This window comes from Protopterus annectens, chromosome 3.part0, assembly GCF_019279795.1.
Source record: "Protopterus annectens isolate FY-2018-M chromosome 3.part0, PAN1.0, whole genome shotgun sequence".
Lineage (NCBI taxonomy): Eukaryota > Metazoa > Chordata > Ceratodontiformes > Protopteridae > Protopterus > Protopterus annectens.
Window position 1 is genome coordinate 1,453,186,551 of NC_056731.1, and position 20,840 is coordinate 1,453,207,390.

Below are 20,840 nucleotides of genomic sequence, written 5' to 3' on the forward strand. Positions count from 1 at the left end.
TTATAAATCTGTTTATACAACCTATAGTTCTAAAACTATCATTAACCAATTGGTTGATATGATTAGAAAAACTCATAGGTGAATCTACCCATATACCCAGGTCCTTAAATGAGTCTACAGTTTCAATCACTGTGTGTTGTATTAAATATTCACCCTTCAATTTATATCTCCCAAATGTTATATACTTAGTTTTTTATTTATTTATCAGAATATTATTCTCTTGTGTGCAAATGGTCAATTTAGTCAAGTTATTTTGCAGACATGCCTTATCTGTAACACATGTAACCAGTTTACCCAATTTCAGGTAATCTGCATATAGACTATAGAACATCTCAGATAAAAAACTTAGGTCTGAAAGATACGATCTAAACACGTAAGGGCCTAGGACCGAGCCCTGTGGGACACCCTGACTGTAACAAAGGATTTCACCTGTCCAGTTGCTGTATGATACTTGCCGTGTCCTATTTGCAAGCCATGCAGCTGTCCATCTTATTAAGAGTATGTCAATACCTAGTTGTACTAATTTTTTGATCAGTGTTTTGTGTATATCCCTATCAAATGCTGAAGTTAAATCTAAATAAATTACATCACAGTACAACTTTTCATTCATAGCTATTATATTGCTATGGAACATCATGTTACAGGTGGTAATAGATCTATTTTCAACATATGCATGCAGATATATGGTTTCAAGTCCCAGCCTGTCCACTTCTGACAATAACTTATCCAATATTATCTTGTCTATTATTTTTCCACAACATGAAAGTAGACTTAAGGGTTTGTATGACTATGGGCTTGTCCTACTCCCCTTTCTCTTAAGGGCAGGTTTAATAAACACGTCTCCAATCTTGGGGAATTGCCCCATATTTATATGACCTGATGAATAATAGCTATAATGATACCATAAGTTCTTGCTGAAGTGATCTGAGGTCATTGTTATTAATTCCGTCTCCTCCCTGTGCTTTATTTGGATCCAGTTTAAGCAGTTCTTTTTCAATAAAATCTAATTTGATTCCAATATCTGGGGTTACCTGGATGTCACTAGGACAACTTATCATACCTTTTGTGGAGCCAAACTGCTTTGCATAAGATTTTGTAAATACATCTATAATCTGTTGTGTCTGAGAATAAATTTTAGAATCTGCACACAATTTATCAATTTGTGTGTCTTTACTCCTTCCACATCTTATATATCCATAAAAAAGGTTTCCTATTTTACTCAATATCTTTATATAAATTTTCTTCAATTTTTTCTTGATCTTGACTCACACTATGCTTAATTTGTTTGTCCAGCTTGTTCATTTCAGTTTTCAAAGTTGTAGTTCGCCCTCTCTTCCATTTCTTATATTTTTTGTCTCTCACCTTAATCAGATATCTTGTTCTTATGGAAATATACATTCCATCTGCAGTTTTTCACTGAACACCTCAGTCTAGTTAGTTTTACATAGTGACTGTTTTGCTTCCATATAATCTGTAATTAACCTTCTGTGCATTGGTTTAGATTTCAGTTTGGCAGAATTATCTATCAACAAATTAGCCTTGCAGAGATATTCAATTTGGTCAACTTATAATAAAGGTTCTGCACACCTGTTTAACTTTTCTTAGTCATAATAACTCACTGACAGGATTTTTTAAGAAGATGCACACTAAAAATATGAGACACAATATGAATCAGAAGCATAAGCTAAGCATTGTTGGTCTAATGGAGAGTTTGAGAGGTAGTTTGTTTTTTTCAACAAACTAGGAATACATTATTTCATGGTAGAATGTTTTATGGTTATATGATTAGGTATTTTTTGTTTGTTTCAAAAGTTTTGTCCATAGCTGAAGATTTCATATTGTTATATATAAAGTATATAATAAGTTCTGTACATAAATGTAATTTCAGTATACCTGTATTTATTTTTCTCTTTCTTACATAAATATCTGAACTTATGCATACCTATTAATATTAATGCCTTGAATAATCTAGTAAAGAGGGGAGTCTGTTGAAATGCTTGCAATTACATAAAGCTCAAATAGTATTTCTACAGAAAACACATTTACTTAATAAAGATATAAATAATCTTTCATTAAAGAATTATTTGATTTTTAGCAGGTTCTGGCATTCATGCTAAAAGAAGAGGCATCTTCATTTTATGTAGCTCCTCGCCAGTAAGGCCTAAAGTAAAAAGATACCTATGCTCATAAAATGGTATCTTGTGCATTGTTATAATTGATTGACTCAGAAAACTATATAAGTTGGTGAACTCTTATTGGATCCCAGGGGTGGAACTAAAGATGCAAAAAGTTACTTAGGTACTATAGTCTATTACATGAAAGGTGAAGTCATAATGGCTTGTGATTTTAATTGTATTTATCAGACAAAAATTCCACTGAAGATAGAAAACTGAGAATCAAATCCTCAGCCAAACACTTAACAAATTTTGTAAATCTAATGAATTTAAAGAATATATACGAACTAAGTAAAACAAACTGACTTCAATTTACCCATTATTCATATAGATATGGAACACAAAGAAATATTGATAACATTTTTGTCTCAAACAATCTGTTATCAGAAATCTGAAAAATTTCAATAGTTTCATGTCCATTATCAGACTGTAATGCTATAATCTTTAATATTATTTTAAAAACTGACAATTTAATACATAACAGGAGATTACCAGTGTACATTATTTAAATAAAAGGATTCAAAGATTGGTATGTTAGAGATCAAAATTTTCCTAAAAATAAACATGAATGGTTAAGTATTTGAGGATTTGGGATTCACTAAAGGCTTATTTAAATGGAAGAGTTACAAGCTGGTATATTAGTAAACAATGGAATGCGGCAAAGAACTGAATACAATACAGGCCAAAATAGACACACTAAAATGTAATCTAAAACCAAATGGTATTATCAGTCAGTCTAATTTAAAAACTTGAATACAAAATATGTTGAAATTCTAAATAATAAAGTTTCAAAAAAACTGGAAATACTTAAACTTTAGACATATTCAGTAATTTAAGCTTGCTCTTAGAAGAAAGAAGATAAATAACCTAAAATATCAAAGAAATTATAACGCATAATAAAAAAGAAAGAAGAACAGACATTAAAGGTATTCTTGATGGCTTTAAAATATTTTATGAAACTATAAATAATAGAACTACCCTAGATAATGATGGTATAGTTGAAACTTTTCTAAGGAAAAATATAAATAATAAAATAACAAATGAACAAATAAAAAATGAAGACCATTCACTTTAACAGAAATCAAAGATCAAATAAAAAAGTTAAAAAAATAATAAGGTGCCAGGCTTAGATGGTCTTATACCCGAACTATATAAAATACTACCAGGTGATGTAGTTAAAATATTAGATAAGGTCTATAGAGAAATAAAAACACCTCTGAAGTCCCCCCATCATGGAAATATTCTCTTATATCACCTATTTTAAAACAAGATAAGGATCCTATAAAGTGTTCATCATACAGACCCATTTCACTTTTAAATGTGGGCTATAAGATGCTCATGTCCATTTTAGCTAAAATAATCTACTTATACTGAAACTAATTAACAATGATCAAACTGGGTTTATTTTAACTATACAATTATCGGATAATATAATAAGAATACATACATTAATAGACTATGCAAATAAAAATAAAAATAACTTTCTATCATTAGCCATGATTTAAATAAGGCTTTTGACTGAGTTAATTAATTGTACCTGTTTCAAAGACTTAAAATGTATCACTTCTCACCTGAGCAAGTTGTGTTAATTTGTAGGTTACACAATAACTCTTGTGCTTATGTTATTTTGTTTCTAATTTCTTTATATTACTAAAAGACACAAGACAAGGCTGTCCATTATCACATTTACTTTTTTGCATTAGCTATATACCCCTTTGCTAATAGTATTAGATCCAACAAGAGCATTAATGGTATCAAAATAAAAGATTTCAAACTAAAGATTCAACACTTTGCTGAGGATATTTTGCTAACAATAGGAAATATAGAAAATTAATTAGAACATATAATTAGTTCTGAGTTTGAAAAACTCTTGAACATAAGATTTAATCATAATAAAACAAGTACAATATTAATTAATAGAAAATTAAAAACAAATCACACAAGATACATTCTTACTTCAGTTGGAATAGCAATCAAAATGAAATATCTTGGTATAATCATATCTAACAGTAAAGAAATGATACAAACTTTCAATAGGTTGTTGATAACAATTTAAGTTTACTCACAAATTGCAACAAATTCTTTATCATGGAATAATGATCAATGCTTATTAAGATGGTAATTCTGACTAAAATGTTGATTGTCTTACAATCTTTAGTACTATATCCACCAAAAAAATGATGAAGATGAATAATATTATACTTAAATTTTTTTGGCATCCTAATAACCCATGATTTTCCTTTGATTAGCACAGAAAAGGTTGGGATAATGGTGGAATTGGATTTCTTGATATTCAATTGTATGCTACTTCAAAAATTGTAAAAGTTATAGCATTGTGGAGAAAATTCATCTTATGATTCAAAATGGGAAACAAATACACCAATAAATATTATTAGTAAATAATAAATATATCACAGCCAGGCATAAACAAGTAATTCCTAAATAGTTTTATTGGGTTATTAAAATATTTGTGTAAATGGAATTACACCCTCTTCTAAAATTCCCTGTTTAAATAACATAGTTTCCTATTTCCAAAAGTTTGTATATTCTAACCATTGTATTAAAGACTTAATATTTTCTATGTTTCCAATTGCATATACAAATGACTACTTTGAAACTCTTAACTTCAACAAAATCCTAGTACTAAAGCAACAAAGTAACTTAATTTATTGGCATCAATTCATAAATGGTACTGATATATATACTGTTGAAAATGTAAGGTCCAAATACAGTCAAGATTCTGAGAATCGGTTAATTTTACAAATATTTAGAGACTTTGTGCAAAGAGAGATAAATAAGATATTTAACCCAGATAAGAAATCATTCCCCAATTGTTGGAATTATTAATAAATGTCAGTAATAATGCATTGAAAAAAATCATATTTGTCACAAATTTATAAAACTCTTAAGTTAGATTTCACATATTTAGACATTTACTATTGGAACTATTCCTCAAAAATAAATAATGAAGAATACAAGAAAATATTAAAATCTACTGATAAAACCACCTCTTCCATATATTTGAAATTTTTAACTTGCCAATTCTTACACATAGTTTTTGTAACTCCTAACAAAATTTCAATTATGTATAAATCATATAGAATTAAATGCTGAAGATGCAATTCAAAACAAAATATCTGATTGGATATATATGGTATATGAATGGGATGTCATCTCATCTTTTTGGGAAAAAAATAATAACTTCATTCAAGCTCTATGGTAAGATAGATGGAATATTTCTAAATCTTTAGTTTTATTTAATGCTCCGATTCCTAAGATCATTCCAAAAACCCAAGTGTCTCTTCTATGATTTATTCTTGCTATAGCCAGAAAAGTAATTATTAAAAATTGGGAAAGTAAAGTTACCCCCATCTAGTGTTGAATTTATCATTATGGCAAAATGGTTTGCAGTAGTGAATTACATATTTCATATGTACCTTGGCTTAAACTTAAAGACTTGCTTGAAAAATATTAATTGTTGTTAATATGTATAACTTTGATGTAATGATCAGCTGTGGACATATATAAATAGTTATTTGTTTTATAATTGATTTGTTTATCTATTGTTTTAAAACCAAATAAAAAAAGTTGTTAAGTACTTTCATTCTTTCTAGTAATCATATAGAACTTCATTGGAATAATGCATACTTGCAAAGTGAAACTAAATAATTTGCATATAATACCATGATACTTCAAACTGACCCATCACTTCTGCATCAACTCTTAAAACATTAATAATTAATAAACATAGAATAAGCAAAAATAAAGGCAATTATATAATAAATATATATATAATGAAAATATAAAATGTACTTACAATATAAGATACCAACACATCATAATGGTCATGTGTTGTTTAATTATCTGGAGAGAATATTTGCCATTTAACCTTCCAACACTCAACAATGTAATTCAAATCTTCCAAGAATAAGTTACAATTAGCCTTATCCAAGGCACAAAATACAATAAAAAAAAATGTCTACATACCATGGGATGCTTAGCTAGTGCATTACTAATATCATGATTTTTAATAGCTAAAAATACATGCTAATATATTCACAGCAAGAGCATTCTAGTAGCTTTACCCACATAGTGGCTCACTCATGAACAACACATGGCCAAATATACCACTCCTTGTGATCTGCAACTAAATCTACCTTTCACACCTAATTCTTTCCCACCATGTTTCAAGGCTGTAGAAGAACATGCATTGATAAAATCTACAGTTCTTGCATGATTTGCAAGGATATGTGCTAAATGGACCATTATAAACAATCAAATTTAAAGAGGGCTTTCCTTCCATAAGCATTTTCATGTTATTTATTCTCTTATAGATACATTTTGGATCTTGACCAATAACTTTGAGTAACTCTTCATTCCCTTTTATAGTTTTCCAGTTATCCACCACTATATTTTAATACCATCCATATCAACGCTAATGGGCATGAAAACACTTCTAGCAAACATATCTGCTTTGGTTGATTCATCTTTTTCATTGTTATTAATTACAACCAAAAAAAAATACTGTTTGAAATTTAACTGAACTCTCTTTTTTACACCAGTCCATAATATTTTCTAATCTGTAACTAAACTAACCCCTACCCAAAAACAGTTGTTTCAAAAACAATTCTTATGTTGCAAAAAGTCTGTCATCACAGATGAGTCTACTCAGCCTGATAAATTGCCATCTGCTGATTTTTCACTTAATATGGTATGGATGCTCACTACTGTAGTGTAAGTAATTTTTCACATAAGTATCTCTGCTATAAATTTTACTATGGAAACAATAATTAACTACAGCTAAAGTTATACTGATATCTAAAAAAAATAAACTAATGTTCTCTATTGTAAATTAAAAAATAAAATAAAAATAATGCTGAGCAGATGTTATCTCCTTCATTCCTCCTCATGTATGGAGTATGGATCCAACCCTCAGATCAGACTAGGCCGCATTTCTTCAGACTAGGATCCAAGTATTTATCTCCTCCCACTTCCCACAGTGCCCTGTACTCCAACCAACCTCCCCAGATCTCGTTTGTCACCAGCAGATTCAAATGTGGTTGTGTAGTCTCGAGTGGTTTATTGGAGTTTTGGGGTTCTTTTCATCAGATAAGTGTCTTTCTCTTTAATTTTATAGTTCTAGCTTAACTTCCTTCCCCCCTGTTTCTGGTGTGTGTGGTGTTTAGCTTTTCTCTTGCCTTAATGCCAGCTTTTTTATTGTCTTCCTGCACTCTGGGTAGCCATTAGCTAATAGACTCTACCATTTTCTCTTTACTATCCTGTAAAAAACAAACAAAAAAAAAAAAAAACAGTTTGGTCTATTAGTTAGCTAGCTGTGTGCCATTTGATTCTTCTTGCATTGTTCTCCAGTGCTTTTTCCCAATGCGTGTGTGGTGTAGTGTCTATGCATGATGGACAAACCCTCTGGTTTGAAAAGGTGCTCAAAATGTGTCCATAAGCTCCTACATTCTGATGCACATTCTTTGTGTGTTTACTGTCTGGGTCTGGAGTATCTATGGTCAGCCTGATCTATTTGTGAGAGTTTCAGGCTGTAGCCAACCACAGAAACAAGTTGATTCTAAAGGGCCTTTTGCCCTCCTCTAATTCCTCTCCAGGGGCTCAAACTCCCTCCAAAAGTGTTACTGGGCCCTCCGACCCCAAAAAGTGTCCTCATAAATCCTCAAGAGTGTCTTCAGAGCCTCTTGCCAAGATTGCAAGGCCATCAGATCCAAACACTTTGGATCCTAGCCCTACTTCGGCTCCTGTGGATCTGAAACATTCTTCAGATCCATTGGGTTGGTACTTGATTTTGAGCTCTTTCAAAACTTCTCCCTCCACCTCAGATCCTAAGTCTACAGATCCTGCAGCAAGAGGTCCCACTCCAGTGCTGGGCATCAAGTCAGCCCCTATACTTGAGCTACAGCAGACCCCTAGTAGGCACTTCAGGGTCCCATCATTGGCTTTGTCAAGGTATTCTAGGAGTCTTTCTAAGATTAACATGTACAGGATGATCAGGAAGATTCTTAAGACTCAGATCCAGCTGAGGTCTTCTCCACTCTGTCCACTATTGGTTCTGTGAGTGTATATCTCCAAGTCCAGTCTCCTTCTCCGATCCATCCCTTGGCTTCAGAGTGTCAGGATCATAGCCAACTGTGAGATCCGGGGTCGAGTATAAGGAGTTTGCCTTCTTCCAGTCTGACCATTGCCTTGACCTCCTCAGCTCTGTTGTCTTCAGATAGCAGCAGGTCTCAGATCTGGGATGTCATCATCGGATCTGTGGGGAGGGTTTCAGCTCCTACTTTGTTGGAGCCATCTCTTCCCTTCAGTGCTTCAGTACTAGACAGTTCAGTTCTGATTCTACCAGAGACCCAGGGCTCAGGGATCCCAGAATTCTATTCTTCTGCAGCCTTTGCTCTGTTGGAACTGGGGAGGGATTCACTGGATCCTTCAGTATTCCAAGTGGTAGAAAGAGCTTTGTCTAGCAATAGGGATCCAGTCTCTTTGAGCTACAACCCATCCCGTCGGCTTCTCTTGGATCAGAGACTTGAACTTTCATTCCTATTTTGAGTCAACCAGTCCAGACTGGTCTCGAAACACTTCCCCCAGAGAGAGCCCCTCCTATTCTGAGACATCCCCTGAACATCCCACAGAGGAGATGCCTTGTAAGAGGGCATGCAAAAGGAGGAACATTGATTACACCTTGGAGTCCATACAGACGTATGTCACTGATGATACAATGAAGGGGAAAGATCCCCCAGATCACAACCAGAGGACATCTCCTTTGGAGACATTTTAGAGATCCTGTGGCAAAGTGGTGGTTGCTCAGCCCAGCCTCCATCTTCAGTGTGGTCCATATTTTCAGAGGCATTCAGAATGGGCCCATCTACATCCTGGGTGTTTCCTCCAGTGGATGAGCTTGTGGATTTTGTGTCCAGCCAGGCCTGGAAGGAGCCAGACTCAATCAAACTAATCCCCAAGTGTCCAGACAATTTTTTCTCTCTCCCAAAGACAAACTTTATTGGACCAAGGGTATTCCAGTGGATGCTATGGTTGTGGCATTAGCTACCCAAAAGGAGCTAGCAGAACACATCTCCACTGTCCATCCACCGAACAGTTAGTCCAGAGTAATGGACAGGTTTGGTAAGTGTTTTTACAATACAGCCACTTTCCTTCTGAGAGTGTTAAACTATCTGGCACATTTTACTTGCTTACAGAGGGGTCTGGTGAAAGAGCTATCAGACTCTCTGGCAGAGACCATGTCACCAGAGGACTTCAATGTCTCCCCCAACTGGCCACTCTTTCATCTTTGTCTAGTTTTTCCATGAAGCTGATTTCTCATTCCATGGAAGGTCTCCCATGGGCTGGTGGCTCAGGCATTGCCATTCAGAGACATGCCGGGATGAGGATTTGTGATTTCACAGAGACCATTAAGGTGTCCTTTGTTAACACCCCCTTCTATGGATCCTCGCTGTTTGGTCCATCAGTTAAAGAGACCCTAACCCATAACGAGCAAGAAAGGAAAACCTTATCTGCCATTGGCATCAAGTTCTTCACTCCACAGTGCACCTTTTCTAGAAACCAGTGCAGTGGAAAAAAAGCCTGATTCCATAAATCCCAGTGGTCTTCCAAAGATCAACACAGAGATTCTTCCTCTAGTGGCAGAGGAGGAAGTTTTAATGGGAGATGCCATTCCAGGGGCAGAGGAGGTCTGCTGAATCAGGGCTTTAGGGAAACCATCTCTGATAGGCCCTACCAGTGCTCCTGAAGTGCTGCCTGATTGGAAGCAGTTGGGGTCATTTTTCTTTGCACCTTACTGCCTGGACCAATATAAGTCAAAACAAGTGGGTGCTAAAGATTATATCCAGAGCCTATGTTACTCCCTTCCTCCTTCTTTCTCATGAGAGCCAAAAGAGATTCCCTGACATTCAATTCAGTTAGAGGGAGTTCACAATAGCAGACATTCTAAATCTACTGTACAAAATGAGTCATCCAAGAGGTTCTGAATGGACAAAGAGGATTCAGAACTTACTCTTGCTTCTTTTTAGTGTCAATGAAAGCCAATGACCTGTGATCCATTTTGGAGCTAAGCAAATTAAATTTGCTCATAAAGAAGGCAAAGTTCTGAATAGTGACGGTTCATTCCATTCTATCACTGCTCTGGAAGGATGATTGGATATGCTCAGTCGAATTAAAGGATGCATACTGTCACATCAAAATAGACAGATGCTCCAGGAGTCATCTGCACTTTTGTCTGGGAGCCAGTCATTTTCAATTCAGGGCTCTGCCGTTTGGACTCACCACAGCCACCAGGGTGTTTACCAAATGCATGGCAGTAGTCACAGCTCACCTGAGACTGCAAGGATTCCAGGTGTTTCCTTACCTGGACGACTGGCTCTTCACTGCCCCAACCAGGCATCACCTAGTACAGGCCAGGGATTATTTCTAAGAAACTTGACAATCATCTGGGTGTCACTATAAATCTGGCAAAGTCAAACCTATCTCCTGTGCGACTTTAGAATTCATCAGATCTACCTTGGGCACAGTGAACCAGATTGCCGTTCTTCCCCCTCACTGCAATCGAACATTGAGAGATCATGTCCAAACCATCTTGAATCTAGCTTCTCCACCAGCAAGGCTAATACTCCAGGCTCTAGGATCTATAGCAGCTGCCATCCCATTAGTTCCTCTTGCAAGGTATTTTAGGCGAGTCCTTGAATGGACCTTGGCTGCTCAATGGTCTATACTCTACCAGCCTTTGTCTGTTCCTATCAAGCTGACTTCTGTTTGCTGAAGGCATCTACAGTAGTGGTTGCTGTCAGATGACCTGACATTAGGCAGACCTTTCCTTCTTCCATCCACCTCAGCCATGGTGACCACAGATGCTTCCCAGCTGGGGTGGAGGGGCATCACAAGGGAAAGATGGTCCAAGGCATGTGGTCACACACAGAGACCAGATTCCATATCAGTGTTCTGGAGATGAGAGCAGTACTCCTCATGTTGAAAGCCTTTTGGGGCATTCTTCCTCTAGGAATTATTGCAATTCACACAGACAACATGTTGGTGGTGCAGTACATCAACAAACAAGGAGGAACCCTTTCTTACCCACTGTGCAGAAAGGCCAAGAGGGTTTGGGAATAGGTAATGTCTTCAGACCATTTTCTGCTTGCAACTCACATACTAGGGAAATCCAACATCCTGGCAAACAAGTTCAACAGGTGCATTCTGACCATTTATGAGTGGTCCATCAATAAATCAGTAGCAGACTTGATCTTAAGCCATTGCGGCCAACCTTGCTGCGACCTATTTGCATCCTCACAGAACAAATGCAGCAACTTCTTCACTCTGATCGTCCCTCTGGGGGAGTTCCTGAAGGATGTTCTGGTTCACAATTGGCCCGCTGGTCTCCTCTGTGCTTATCCCCCCCACTACCTTTGATCCCAAAGTTTCTCAGGAAAGCAAAGCATCTGAAGTCCTCAGTAATCCTCATTGCCCCTTATTGCCCTCATCAGATTTGGTTCCCCTTCCTCTGTTCTCAACCTGAAGTATCCTCCATGGATTCTGGGACCCAAGCAGGACCTGCTTTGTCACCCAATAGAGGGTGTTCACCCCAATCTGATGTCCTTCAAATTGAACTCTTAGTTTCCCCTTGTCCAGTGATTGTTCAAAGATCCAGGCTTGCTTCCCCCATCCAACATATTATTTTAGCCTCTCAAAAACCAGCTACCAAGAAGGTTTATGAGAGTAAATGGAAGTGATTTGTTTTCTGGGCTTCTATAGAAAACATTGATCCTTTTTCAGCACTGATTTCAGATATCCTTCTCTTCTTTGCATCTCTTTTCAAAGGAGGAACCAGCTTCCCCACCATCTAACTTCAACTGGTAGCCATATCTAATTTTCATTCAGGCAATGTTTTCAATTCCCCCTCAGCTTCCAAAAAGTGTAAGGCCTTCTTGAAAGGGATATTTTTCCTCAGGCCTCTGGTAAAGGATCCTTCCCCACCATGGGATCTCACTGTGGTATTACAAAGCTTAACTCAAAAAAACATTTGAACCAGAAGGTGATTGTGACTTAAAGTTTCTTTCATGGAAGACAGTCTTTCTTGTTGCCATCACCTCAGCAAAGAAAATCTTGGAAATGTAGGTCTTATCTTCTAAGCCTCCTTATATTGTTTTTTTTTACAAAGATAGAGTGTCCCTTCATACAAATCCTTTTATGCCCCAGTTAACCAGAGAATCCAATCTCAACTGGATCATTCAACTACCAGTTGTCTTTCCAAATTTCTCTAATGAGGGAGAACGTTTGTTGCATCTGCTTGATGTTCACAGGCAGTTACAATTTTACCGGCAGAGGAAGAAACCTTTTCAAAAATCAGAACTGTTATGTGTGTCCTTCTCTCCTAGCCATCTAGATCAAGCAGTTTCTAAGGCTCCCCTCACTAAATGGATTACAGATTATATTACCTTGATTTATGCCAAGAATGGATTGCAGCTACCTTGTCCTCCTAACACCCAATCTACTAAGTCTATGTCCAGCTCATCCACCTTTTCTTCCAGTGCCTTTTTAGATGATATCTGTGCTGCAGTCACATGGTTGAAGTGACATTTGTCTCACAATACAAATTAGACCTTGTTTCCTGGAGCAGGGCTTCATTCGATTAGCCAGTGCTCTGGCATATTCTTCCTTGAGACCACCCAGGAGTTGTATAGCTGGGGACTCTACCCATATATGAGGAGGAATGAAAGAGACAACATCAGATTTCTTAGTTATGTACTTAACATAACTTGGTATCTGTGTTGTCTTCTTTCATTCCTCCTTACCTTTCCACCCTGCCATCCCCCTTTCTAGTGATCTAGAAGACCTGGAAAGAGCTTCTCAGGAATGGCTGTTCCTGGTTTTGAGCCTCTGGTTAAGGATGCATTCTCATTTCCTTCTTCCCTTCTCTCTTTTCTCTTACGGGCAGCAAACTCAATCTGAGGAGGTTGGCTGGAGTGCAGGGCATTGTGGAAAGTGAAAGGAGATCGAGACTTGGATCCTAATCTGAAGAAATGTGACTGAGTCGGATCCGAGGGTTGAATCCATAACCTATACATGAGGAGGAATGAAAGAAGACAGCACAGATACGAAGTTATGGTAACTACATAGCTAATAATTATTTAAGATGTTAAACAAATAAAAAAAAAAGTTCATTGGTACCATTACATAAAATAACAGATCATTTATATACTATAGAATGTAACATACTTAAAAAAATTCATGCTTAAGTATGCTGCTCCTACCAATGTATGACCAAGTTCATGGATGACGTTGCCATTCTAGCAGCCATCCCCACACCCTTTACTTGTTGATGAATATTATCTCAGAACATAAGCAAATATTACATAAAACTATTTCCAACATTTAGCAAATGATGTTGGCAACTGTATTATCAAAATCAGTAAACATACTTAAGTAATTCCTAACAACGTCTATCCTTATATCTTTTTCTATAGATTTATTTAGAATTTTCTAGAATTGGAACGTTTTCATGCCAATGTTGCAAGGCCTGTCCATTTATTAGTCTAGAAAGTTGATTTGTTCATCCCATCACAAACACCTTGTACCATCCTCATTTATATGCTGATTGCACCACCAGCAATGTCATATACTTGGCTAAGTGTGGACAGTGTCATGCATTTTACATAGGCAAAACAAATAGCTCACTAAAAGACCGAATTTTACAACATGTGAGGGACATTGGAATAGGAGCCAAATATAATGCCTTGGCACAGCATACCACTTTGTATAAGACTCATACATTTTCTTTTATGGTGTTACAAGTTATACCTGTTACTGCAAGGGGTAGGGATATTATAAACAAGACTGAGACTGTGAAATCTAACTGGATAGCAGAGTTTACGGCTGATAAACCACCTGGTCTTAATTGTGTGCTTCCCATGAAACCTGTATTGAAAGGGAGGAGATTTCATTGCTGATTGGTTAACTGCAACTATTTATTCCTTGCTATAGAGATGTTTGTATGAACCTGATGAAGGGAATACCAGAAAGCACTTGTTCAGTCATTGTGTTTTTATCTTTCTTATTTTATTAAACGATGTTTATGCTCTTCAGCATGGTGGTCTATGTGATTTATTCCATTGCAACTTTGCTATATGTGGACACTGGGGGCAACAAGCACATTTGAACATCCCATTATTGCAGACCGAACTGCAGGACCTAAATTCACCATTTTCCAAATAAATATTAAATGCCTTTCCTTTTTTAAATGCAATACATGGTTTGACTCCTATTTTGTTTCTTAAAACACTGTCATTCATAACAAATTCCAATTCTTATTTAAACAATCAGCTATGGCTTTGCTGTTCAAAGTAAAAGTCATAACCGTCCATCAAACCTGGCATTCCTTTTTAATGGGGGTTGCTCACACACTGGATCCATTTCATTGTTGTTAATCAATGGTACATAAATACCTTTCATTCTTTTGTCAATTACTTCCTTAGGTTATTACATTCATAATTTGGTCCAATGCAGTAAAAACAAAATGTTTTATCCAGTTAACAATTTAGTTATCATAGATTTTGGCATCTCTCATACTATCTGCTAGACAAGCTCTATGAAATGTGATCAAACTATGTGATAAGCACACAACTTATTTGCTTAACTTTTATTTATGTAGAAATTTTCTGTAAGAGGTACATTTCTGAGAACTCCTCCATAGTTTCTTGTTTTGTTTACTGCATTCTAGATCTGTTAATTTACAGTTCAGGTATTGCATATATCTGCACAGCTGAAGGCTAACATTAATGTATTTCTCATTTTTATGCAAGCTATTTTTTTCTTTACAGGCAGCATTTGCAGTTCTGAGCTGTATCACTCCAAAATACATCCAATCTGACAACTGTCACAAGGACTTACAGCTAGCTGCAACTCTTCAGAAACCACTAGTTCCAGTTTTGCTGCGTTTTATGCCCTGGCCTCCTGATGGAATTCCAAAGCACATCCGTCGTTTCCTTTTTAACCACCCAGTCATTGACCTCAGCACTGAAAGGCTTTTTCAGCAGAATCTCAGCATTGTATTGAGCAGAATAAAACAGTGTATTAAAAATTAAAGCACCACACCTTTGTTTCCCCATAAAGAATGAATTATGTTCTTAAGGCTGATATATTGAACCTTTTAAGCTAGTATCATCCAGAAAAACTGTTACACAGGCAGACAAATAGCATTACAGCAGTGCTAGCTTCAAATATAGCTTTTCTGATGTACACCGAATGTTTAGGTCACGTGGATGATTTGGTTCAGTATAGTAGTGATATATTATCATGGTATTCTGTCAATAAGAAGGAAGAGGCTGTAGTATATTTGCATTGGAATTAATCTGTTAAAAAGCTTTTACAGGAGGCTTTGTATTCTAGAAACTTTGTAATACGCCATCACATTTTGTCTAATCATATGCATACTAGGAAAAAATAAAGGGTACATTATTAGAGGAAAGAAAAATCACATTATTTGTTCTTCATGTTAAATAATTGAATGATTACCACATGTTAACTATATTTCAGAAACAGTATCAGCAGTGAAAGGATATCATGCTCCTAGGCATTAAGGAAACTGCATTCATAACTGCTTCATATGTTGTTACATGTTATGCAGACTGCAAAAAGAATGGACTTAGAACTCGTCGTGTGCCTGTTTTACACATCAGTAGAAACTGTTTTTTTTTTTTATTAAGGTAGGTAGTACTGAGATAATTCCCTTCAGGTGTCCAGATCACAGTGCTCTAGTATCAGCTGAATGTTTCAGTTTAAGATGTGCTCTTCATATGAATGCAGTTTTGCCTGGATCTAAGAAACAGTACCTGCAGAAAGTCTAAGAAAATACGGCTTTTGTTTTCTGTTACAGATATGCCAATAAAGACAGCAACATACAGATGATGAGTTTGACTCTTTATTGACTTAGTAGTATTTTGTACAATACATTATCCATCTCTCACCTACATCCATCAGTCTGTAAGTCAGTCTGTCTTTCTATGTTTACACAGCTAGATCACTATTGTCTCTCAGTTCTCCTCATTTTTCATCCATCTCCCTATGCCTGACTCATTTGCTTATCTTTGTCTTTCTTTTATAAGTACTGTGGTAGTTGTAAACACAAACTGTGAAGACAGGGTAGGGAGGTACTACTAATCTACTTGGTTAGCATGTTGTGTGTATAATACTTGTGTGATGGTCATAGCAGCTAACTAGAACCACTTGTTCTCCCTGTTTACAAAGGTATGGTCTTCCTTACCCATGCATTCCTGTAGTCTGACTCGAAGAAGTTTTTTTTTTGCAATTAACTTACAGCTATATAGTATATGTATAAATATACACATACATACACCCGCACACACACACACACACACACACACACACACACACACACACACACACACACACACACACACACACACACACACACACACGTGTGTGTGTGTGTGTGTGTGTGTGTGTGTGTGTGTGTGTGTGTGTGTGTATATATATATATATATATATATATATATATGTGGATCTAGGACTATTGAACGAAAGTTCAATAGTCCGAATCCACAATAACTGAACACACTTTAACGAAAGCGCTTTCACCAAAAAAACGTTTTCATTAAAGTGCGTTTGAAAAACAAAATCTTCTTTTATGCAGGGGGCAAGCCCCCCTGCACCCCCCGTGTGGAGGTCTGTGCCCCCCACACCCCCCCTACTTTTATATTCTCACTCCGAGGTTGCACTACAGTGGGGAAAAGGGACAACGAGCATACTTATCCAAAAGTGCTGCTTCGGTGAACAGCACTTTCAGTTAAGTATATCCGGTGACTGCTTCGGCAGAAAGTGCCGTCGAGGATCTGTACAGATCCCATATATGTATATTCACACTGATTAAAATGGTGTGATATTTTTTTTTGCATTTGGCACTTTTGATATTTGCATGGTGTTTTGCAGTGTTTCACACACAAATCAATTTTTATTTCATATGCATGTTGTTGCACACATATTGGAGTTTCTTTTGCTGAATCACTTGCTTCATTAACCCTGTGTTCCAGTAGTCTGCAAGTATTTGTTGGGACACAATACAGACTACTATATATGAATGTCAGCTCTTGTGATTTATTTATTTATATGCAGTAAATTTCCACTGGGCATAAATTTGAATTGGTTCAAGGAAGGCATAATAACAATGTTTTTTGGACTGGAAATTTATAACTTTGCCAGGTTTTAGTCTCACTACATTTCATTTCTGTAATTCTTTTTCACAGGCAACAAAAATGGTAGCGTGAACAAGATGGCTTTTCATAACAATGATAACAGTTGTTTTTCTGTAAAAAAATGTAAGTAGGTCTGACTCTGAGAACAGACAGCTATGGCATATATGATATGATTAAAATAACTGGCTGTTTTGTTATTTGTGCATTCAAAAACATAGTGCAAAGTCCCATAGAAGGGATATGTATGCTGGGCTGTATGTTGTCCTGACATTAATGTGGTTCTTATAAAGGAATCACAACAATGTTGGACTGTACATCCACAGTCTCCATGTATACATGTGCTTGACAAGGACTGCACTCTAAGCATAAAAGGAGCTGTCAAGAATAAATTATAAGAAAACAGTGATGTTAAAGTGAGTAACAGTTTGATGCACTCAATAATGAAAGTGAAATTTTACCAAAAGCACAACTGATGAATGAGGCAAAGACTCTCTTAAGAAAAGAGTTTGTAGAAGGAAAAGAAATGGACCTAAGAAGAAATGTATACAACATGTTGCACATGAATGCACTTTCATTAAGTCTTAATAGTATTAAAAATATTAAGAGAAAGTGATCATTTTAGTACTGTTAAGGCAGAATACTTCAGAGTTTTATTTAATAGTAGATACACTAGCTATGCTGTGGTGTAAACATTGGCTCTAGGTGATTTGGTCACACTGACTAGTCTATATGTGACACCACAACCCCATGTAACAATGAGGAAAAAGGGGTTGATGATGATGACATTTTTTTCTTCTTGGGAATGGAAAAGATTGAAGAATTTTATAGAGTTGGAGAGATTGAGGATGTTATGTGAAAAAGAATGCTTTGGATTATTTTGGGTTAGAGACATACCTCTTGACCTGGAAACATCAAAAATCTGGACAAGGCCCATGAAAAATAGGTACAAATCTGTACACTGATTAACATCTATTTTGCATACATAATTACATAACTCCACCCACTCCAATGGAATTGTAGGATACCAACTTGTAAATGCAAAATGAAGAACAGACAACCAAAATATGGCACCAGAGTCCCCCTGCAGCCATTCCAATGTCCCATTACCTGGCTATTTCACCCCATTTACCATAAACACTAATGTGTGCATACTGCTTTACTTCTACAATAATTATTTGGATTTTATTTTTACATTTTGCAGCACAACAATGCACAAACACTAACAGACATCTGCTAAACAAAGCAATACTGTCTCACAATGAAAACAGACTTGGCATTAAAACTTCTCTGCCTTTGAAACTCACATTCATTGAAACAGCATTGAAACCCACACCACACCACATCAAAAGAAAATGCATCTGGCCAGTGGTGGATAAAGATTACCTTTGGACTGTTTTCAATTCATTGCCCCCTTGCACACAAAACATGAAACATACATGTGTTCTTTTCTTTGATACACCTTTCTGACTTTATTAAGTTATATTCCTTGTATAATACAGCATACTTGTTAGACAGAGCACATTTTAAATTTATTGTTTGAACATTTTTCCAGTAGGCTGTACTGTAGGCAATGAAACAAAATGCATGAACCAATAATGACAAAACTTTCCAGTTCAGAACATTTCCATCATAAAAGTCTACTTCCACACCTACACTATAGATAGAATGACAGTAGTGTAAGCCATAGGCATCTTGCACAGCTTCTCGCACTTATTTTCAGTTTCAGTTTTTTTTGTTGGGGGGACAAAAGGTCAAAAACCAGGGACACATTTTAAACATTGCTTGTATAATTTTGGAAAGTTGCTAGAATAAAATGTGTTACCACCATGCATTTCACTGGCAAGTTTTGAACCCAGGACCCTATGCACTACAGTCAGAGAAACATACCAATATGCCAAAGCAGCAGTTTCTTGAAAAATAGGAAGACTGAAGCTTAATGGCTGGCTATCATTTAGTGAATTCATTTCTCACTTCTCACCATAGCTCTCAATCTCTTAGCACAAAAAACCTGGACAAAGGCAATAATGGGGGATGGAATACAAATTCAATTCTCACTTCTCACTCACCATAGCTCTCAACATCTTAGAACAAAAAACCTGGGCAAACAAAGCCAATAATGGGGGAATACAAATTCTGTTCTCACTTCTCACCATAGCTCACAACTCTTAGCAGAAAAAATCTGGACAAAGCTCACAAGTGGTGGTGGCTAGGTACTTTAGGCTTTTTTTACCCTGTACCCAAGGTACAGGGTTTGAACCTGAATATCTCTAGCCACCAGGGATTTGGGAGGGTGGCCTAATTTGTAAGGTGTTTGCCTTATAAACACAAGGTGCAGGGTTTGAGTCTCACATGGGATAATTGGCTAGGCTTAAAATGGCTCAATATATGAACCTATGAACCAGGTGTATTAAATGGGGGCAATTTTCTACTCTCTGTAAGATACCAATATTTTTATCAATAAATTGTAACTCGACCACACTAATTTAGCAAAGCATTGTTGTTATATGTCGCCAGTCATGTATCACTTAATCAAATGCTTATTTTCTGACTAAGCACCTAAACTAACACATTAGGAATTTCATCTAGAACAACTGGGAAAGAACTACTGAGTAATGCCCCAAATCCTGATTTATTTTACTAAGTTACATCTACTAGTCTCATAATTACCTGACTTGGTGTTGTGTATTTGAACAACTGCAGTGAAATTGGCTATGCTATTTTCAGTAACCAGAACAATGTCAGTAAATGGATAAAAGGTAATTAAACAAGGATCTGTTGCTTATATATGCACACAAGATGCACCTTGCAAATATACCTGGCAACTGGTACAGGTAAACAAAGAGAGAGTGAACCAGCATTTAGCAAATGATTCAAATGTAAAATGAAAGATTATAGATTAATGAAGCTATGTTTCAAATAATCACTATTATAGATTAATAAAGCTATGTTTCAAATAATCACTTTCATATAATATTAAGAATAAAACAAAAACACTAGTACACTATGATGAATAATTTTTCGTAGCACATCCCTAAATTGTACCTACAAAAAGTTTAATGAATGTGTTTTTCTTTTCAATAAAAATATAATCTACCCAGGACAGCTTATAATCATAAAACAGTACATTTTAACTATACTTAAGTACAACCCGCCTAACAAATTGCCTCAGATCGTTGCTTTCAGCCCTTCAGGAGCTCAAGGGAGAATCAGACAGAAAAGTTACAAACAAAAAACGTGCAAACAACAGCAATTCTCTGCAGCATGATGTAAACACAGCCAAACTGTTGCTTCACCTCACTGCTTTCAATATCAGTCTCTCACACACACACACACACACACACACACACACACACACACACACACACACACACACACACACACACACACACACACACACACACACACACACACACACACACACACACACACACAC

General features: G+C 36.3%; 1 protein-coding gene across 1 annotated transcript in view; it reads left to right on the forward strand.

Moving 5' to 3' along the window:
* The window catches only part of LOC122797090, a 2,479,517-nt gene extending 2,463,414 nt beyond the window's left edge, over window positions 1-16,103 (forward strand). The window contains exon 8 of the mRNA XM_044065883.1: window positions 15,017-16,103. Within this exon, the coding sequence (XP_043921818.1) occupies window positions 15,017-15,280 (264 nt within the window). The 3' untranslated portion in view covers window positions 15,281-16,103. The remainder of the gene's footprint in view (window positions 1-15,016) is intronic.
* Window positions 16,104-20,840: the final 4,737 nt, after the last annotated feature.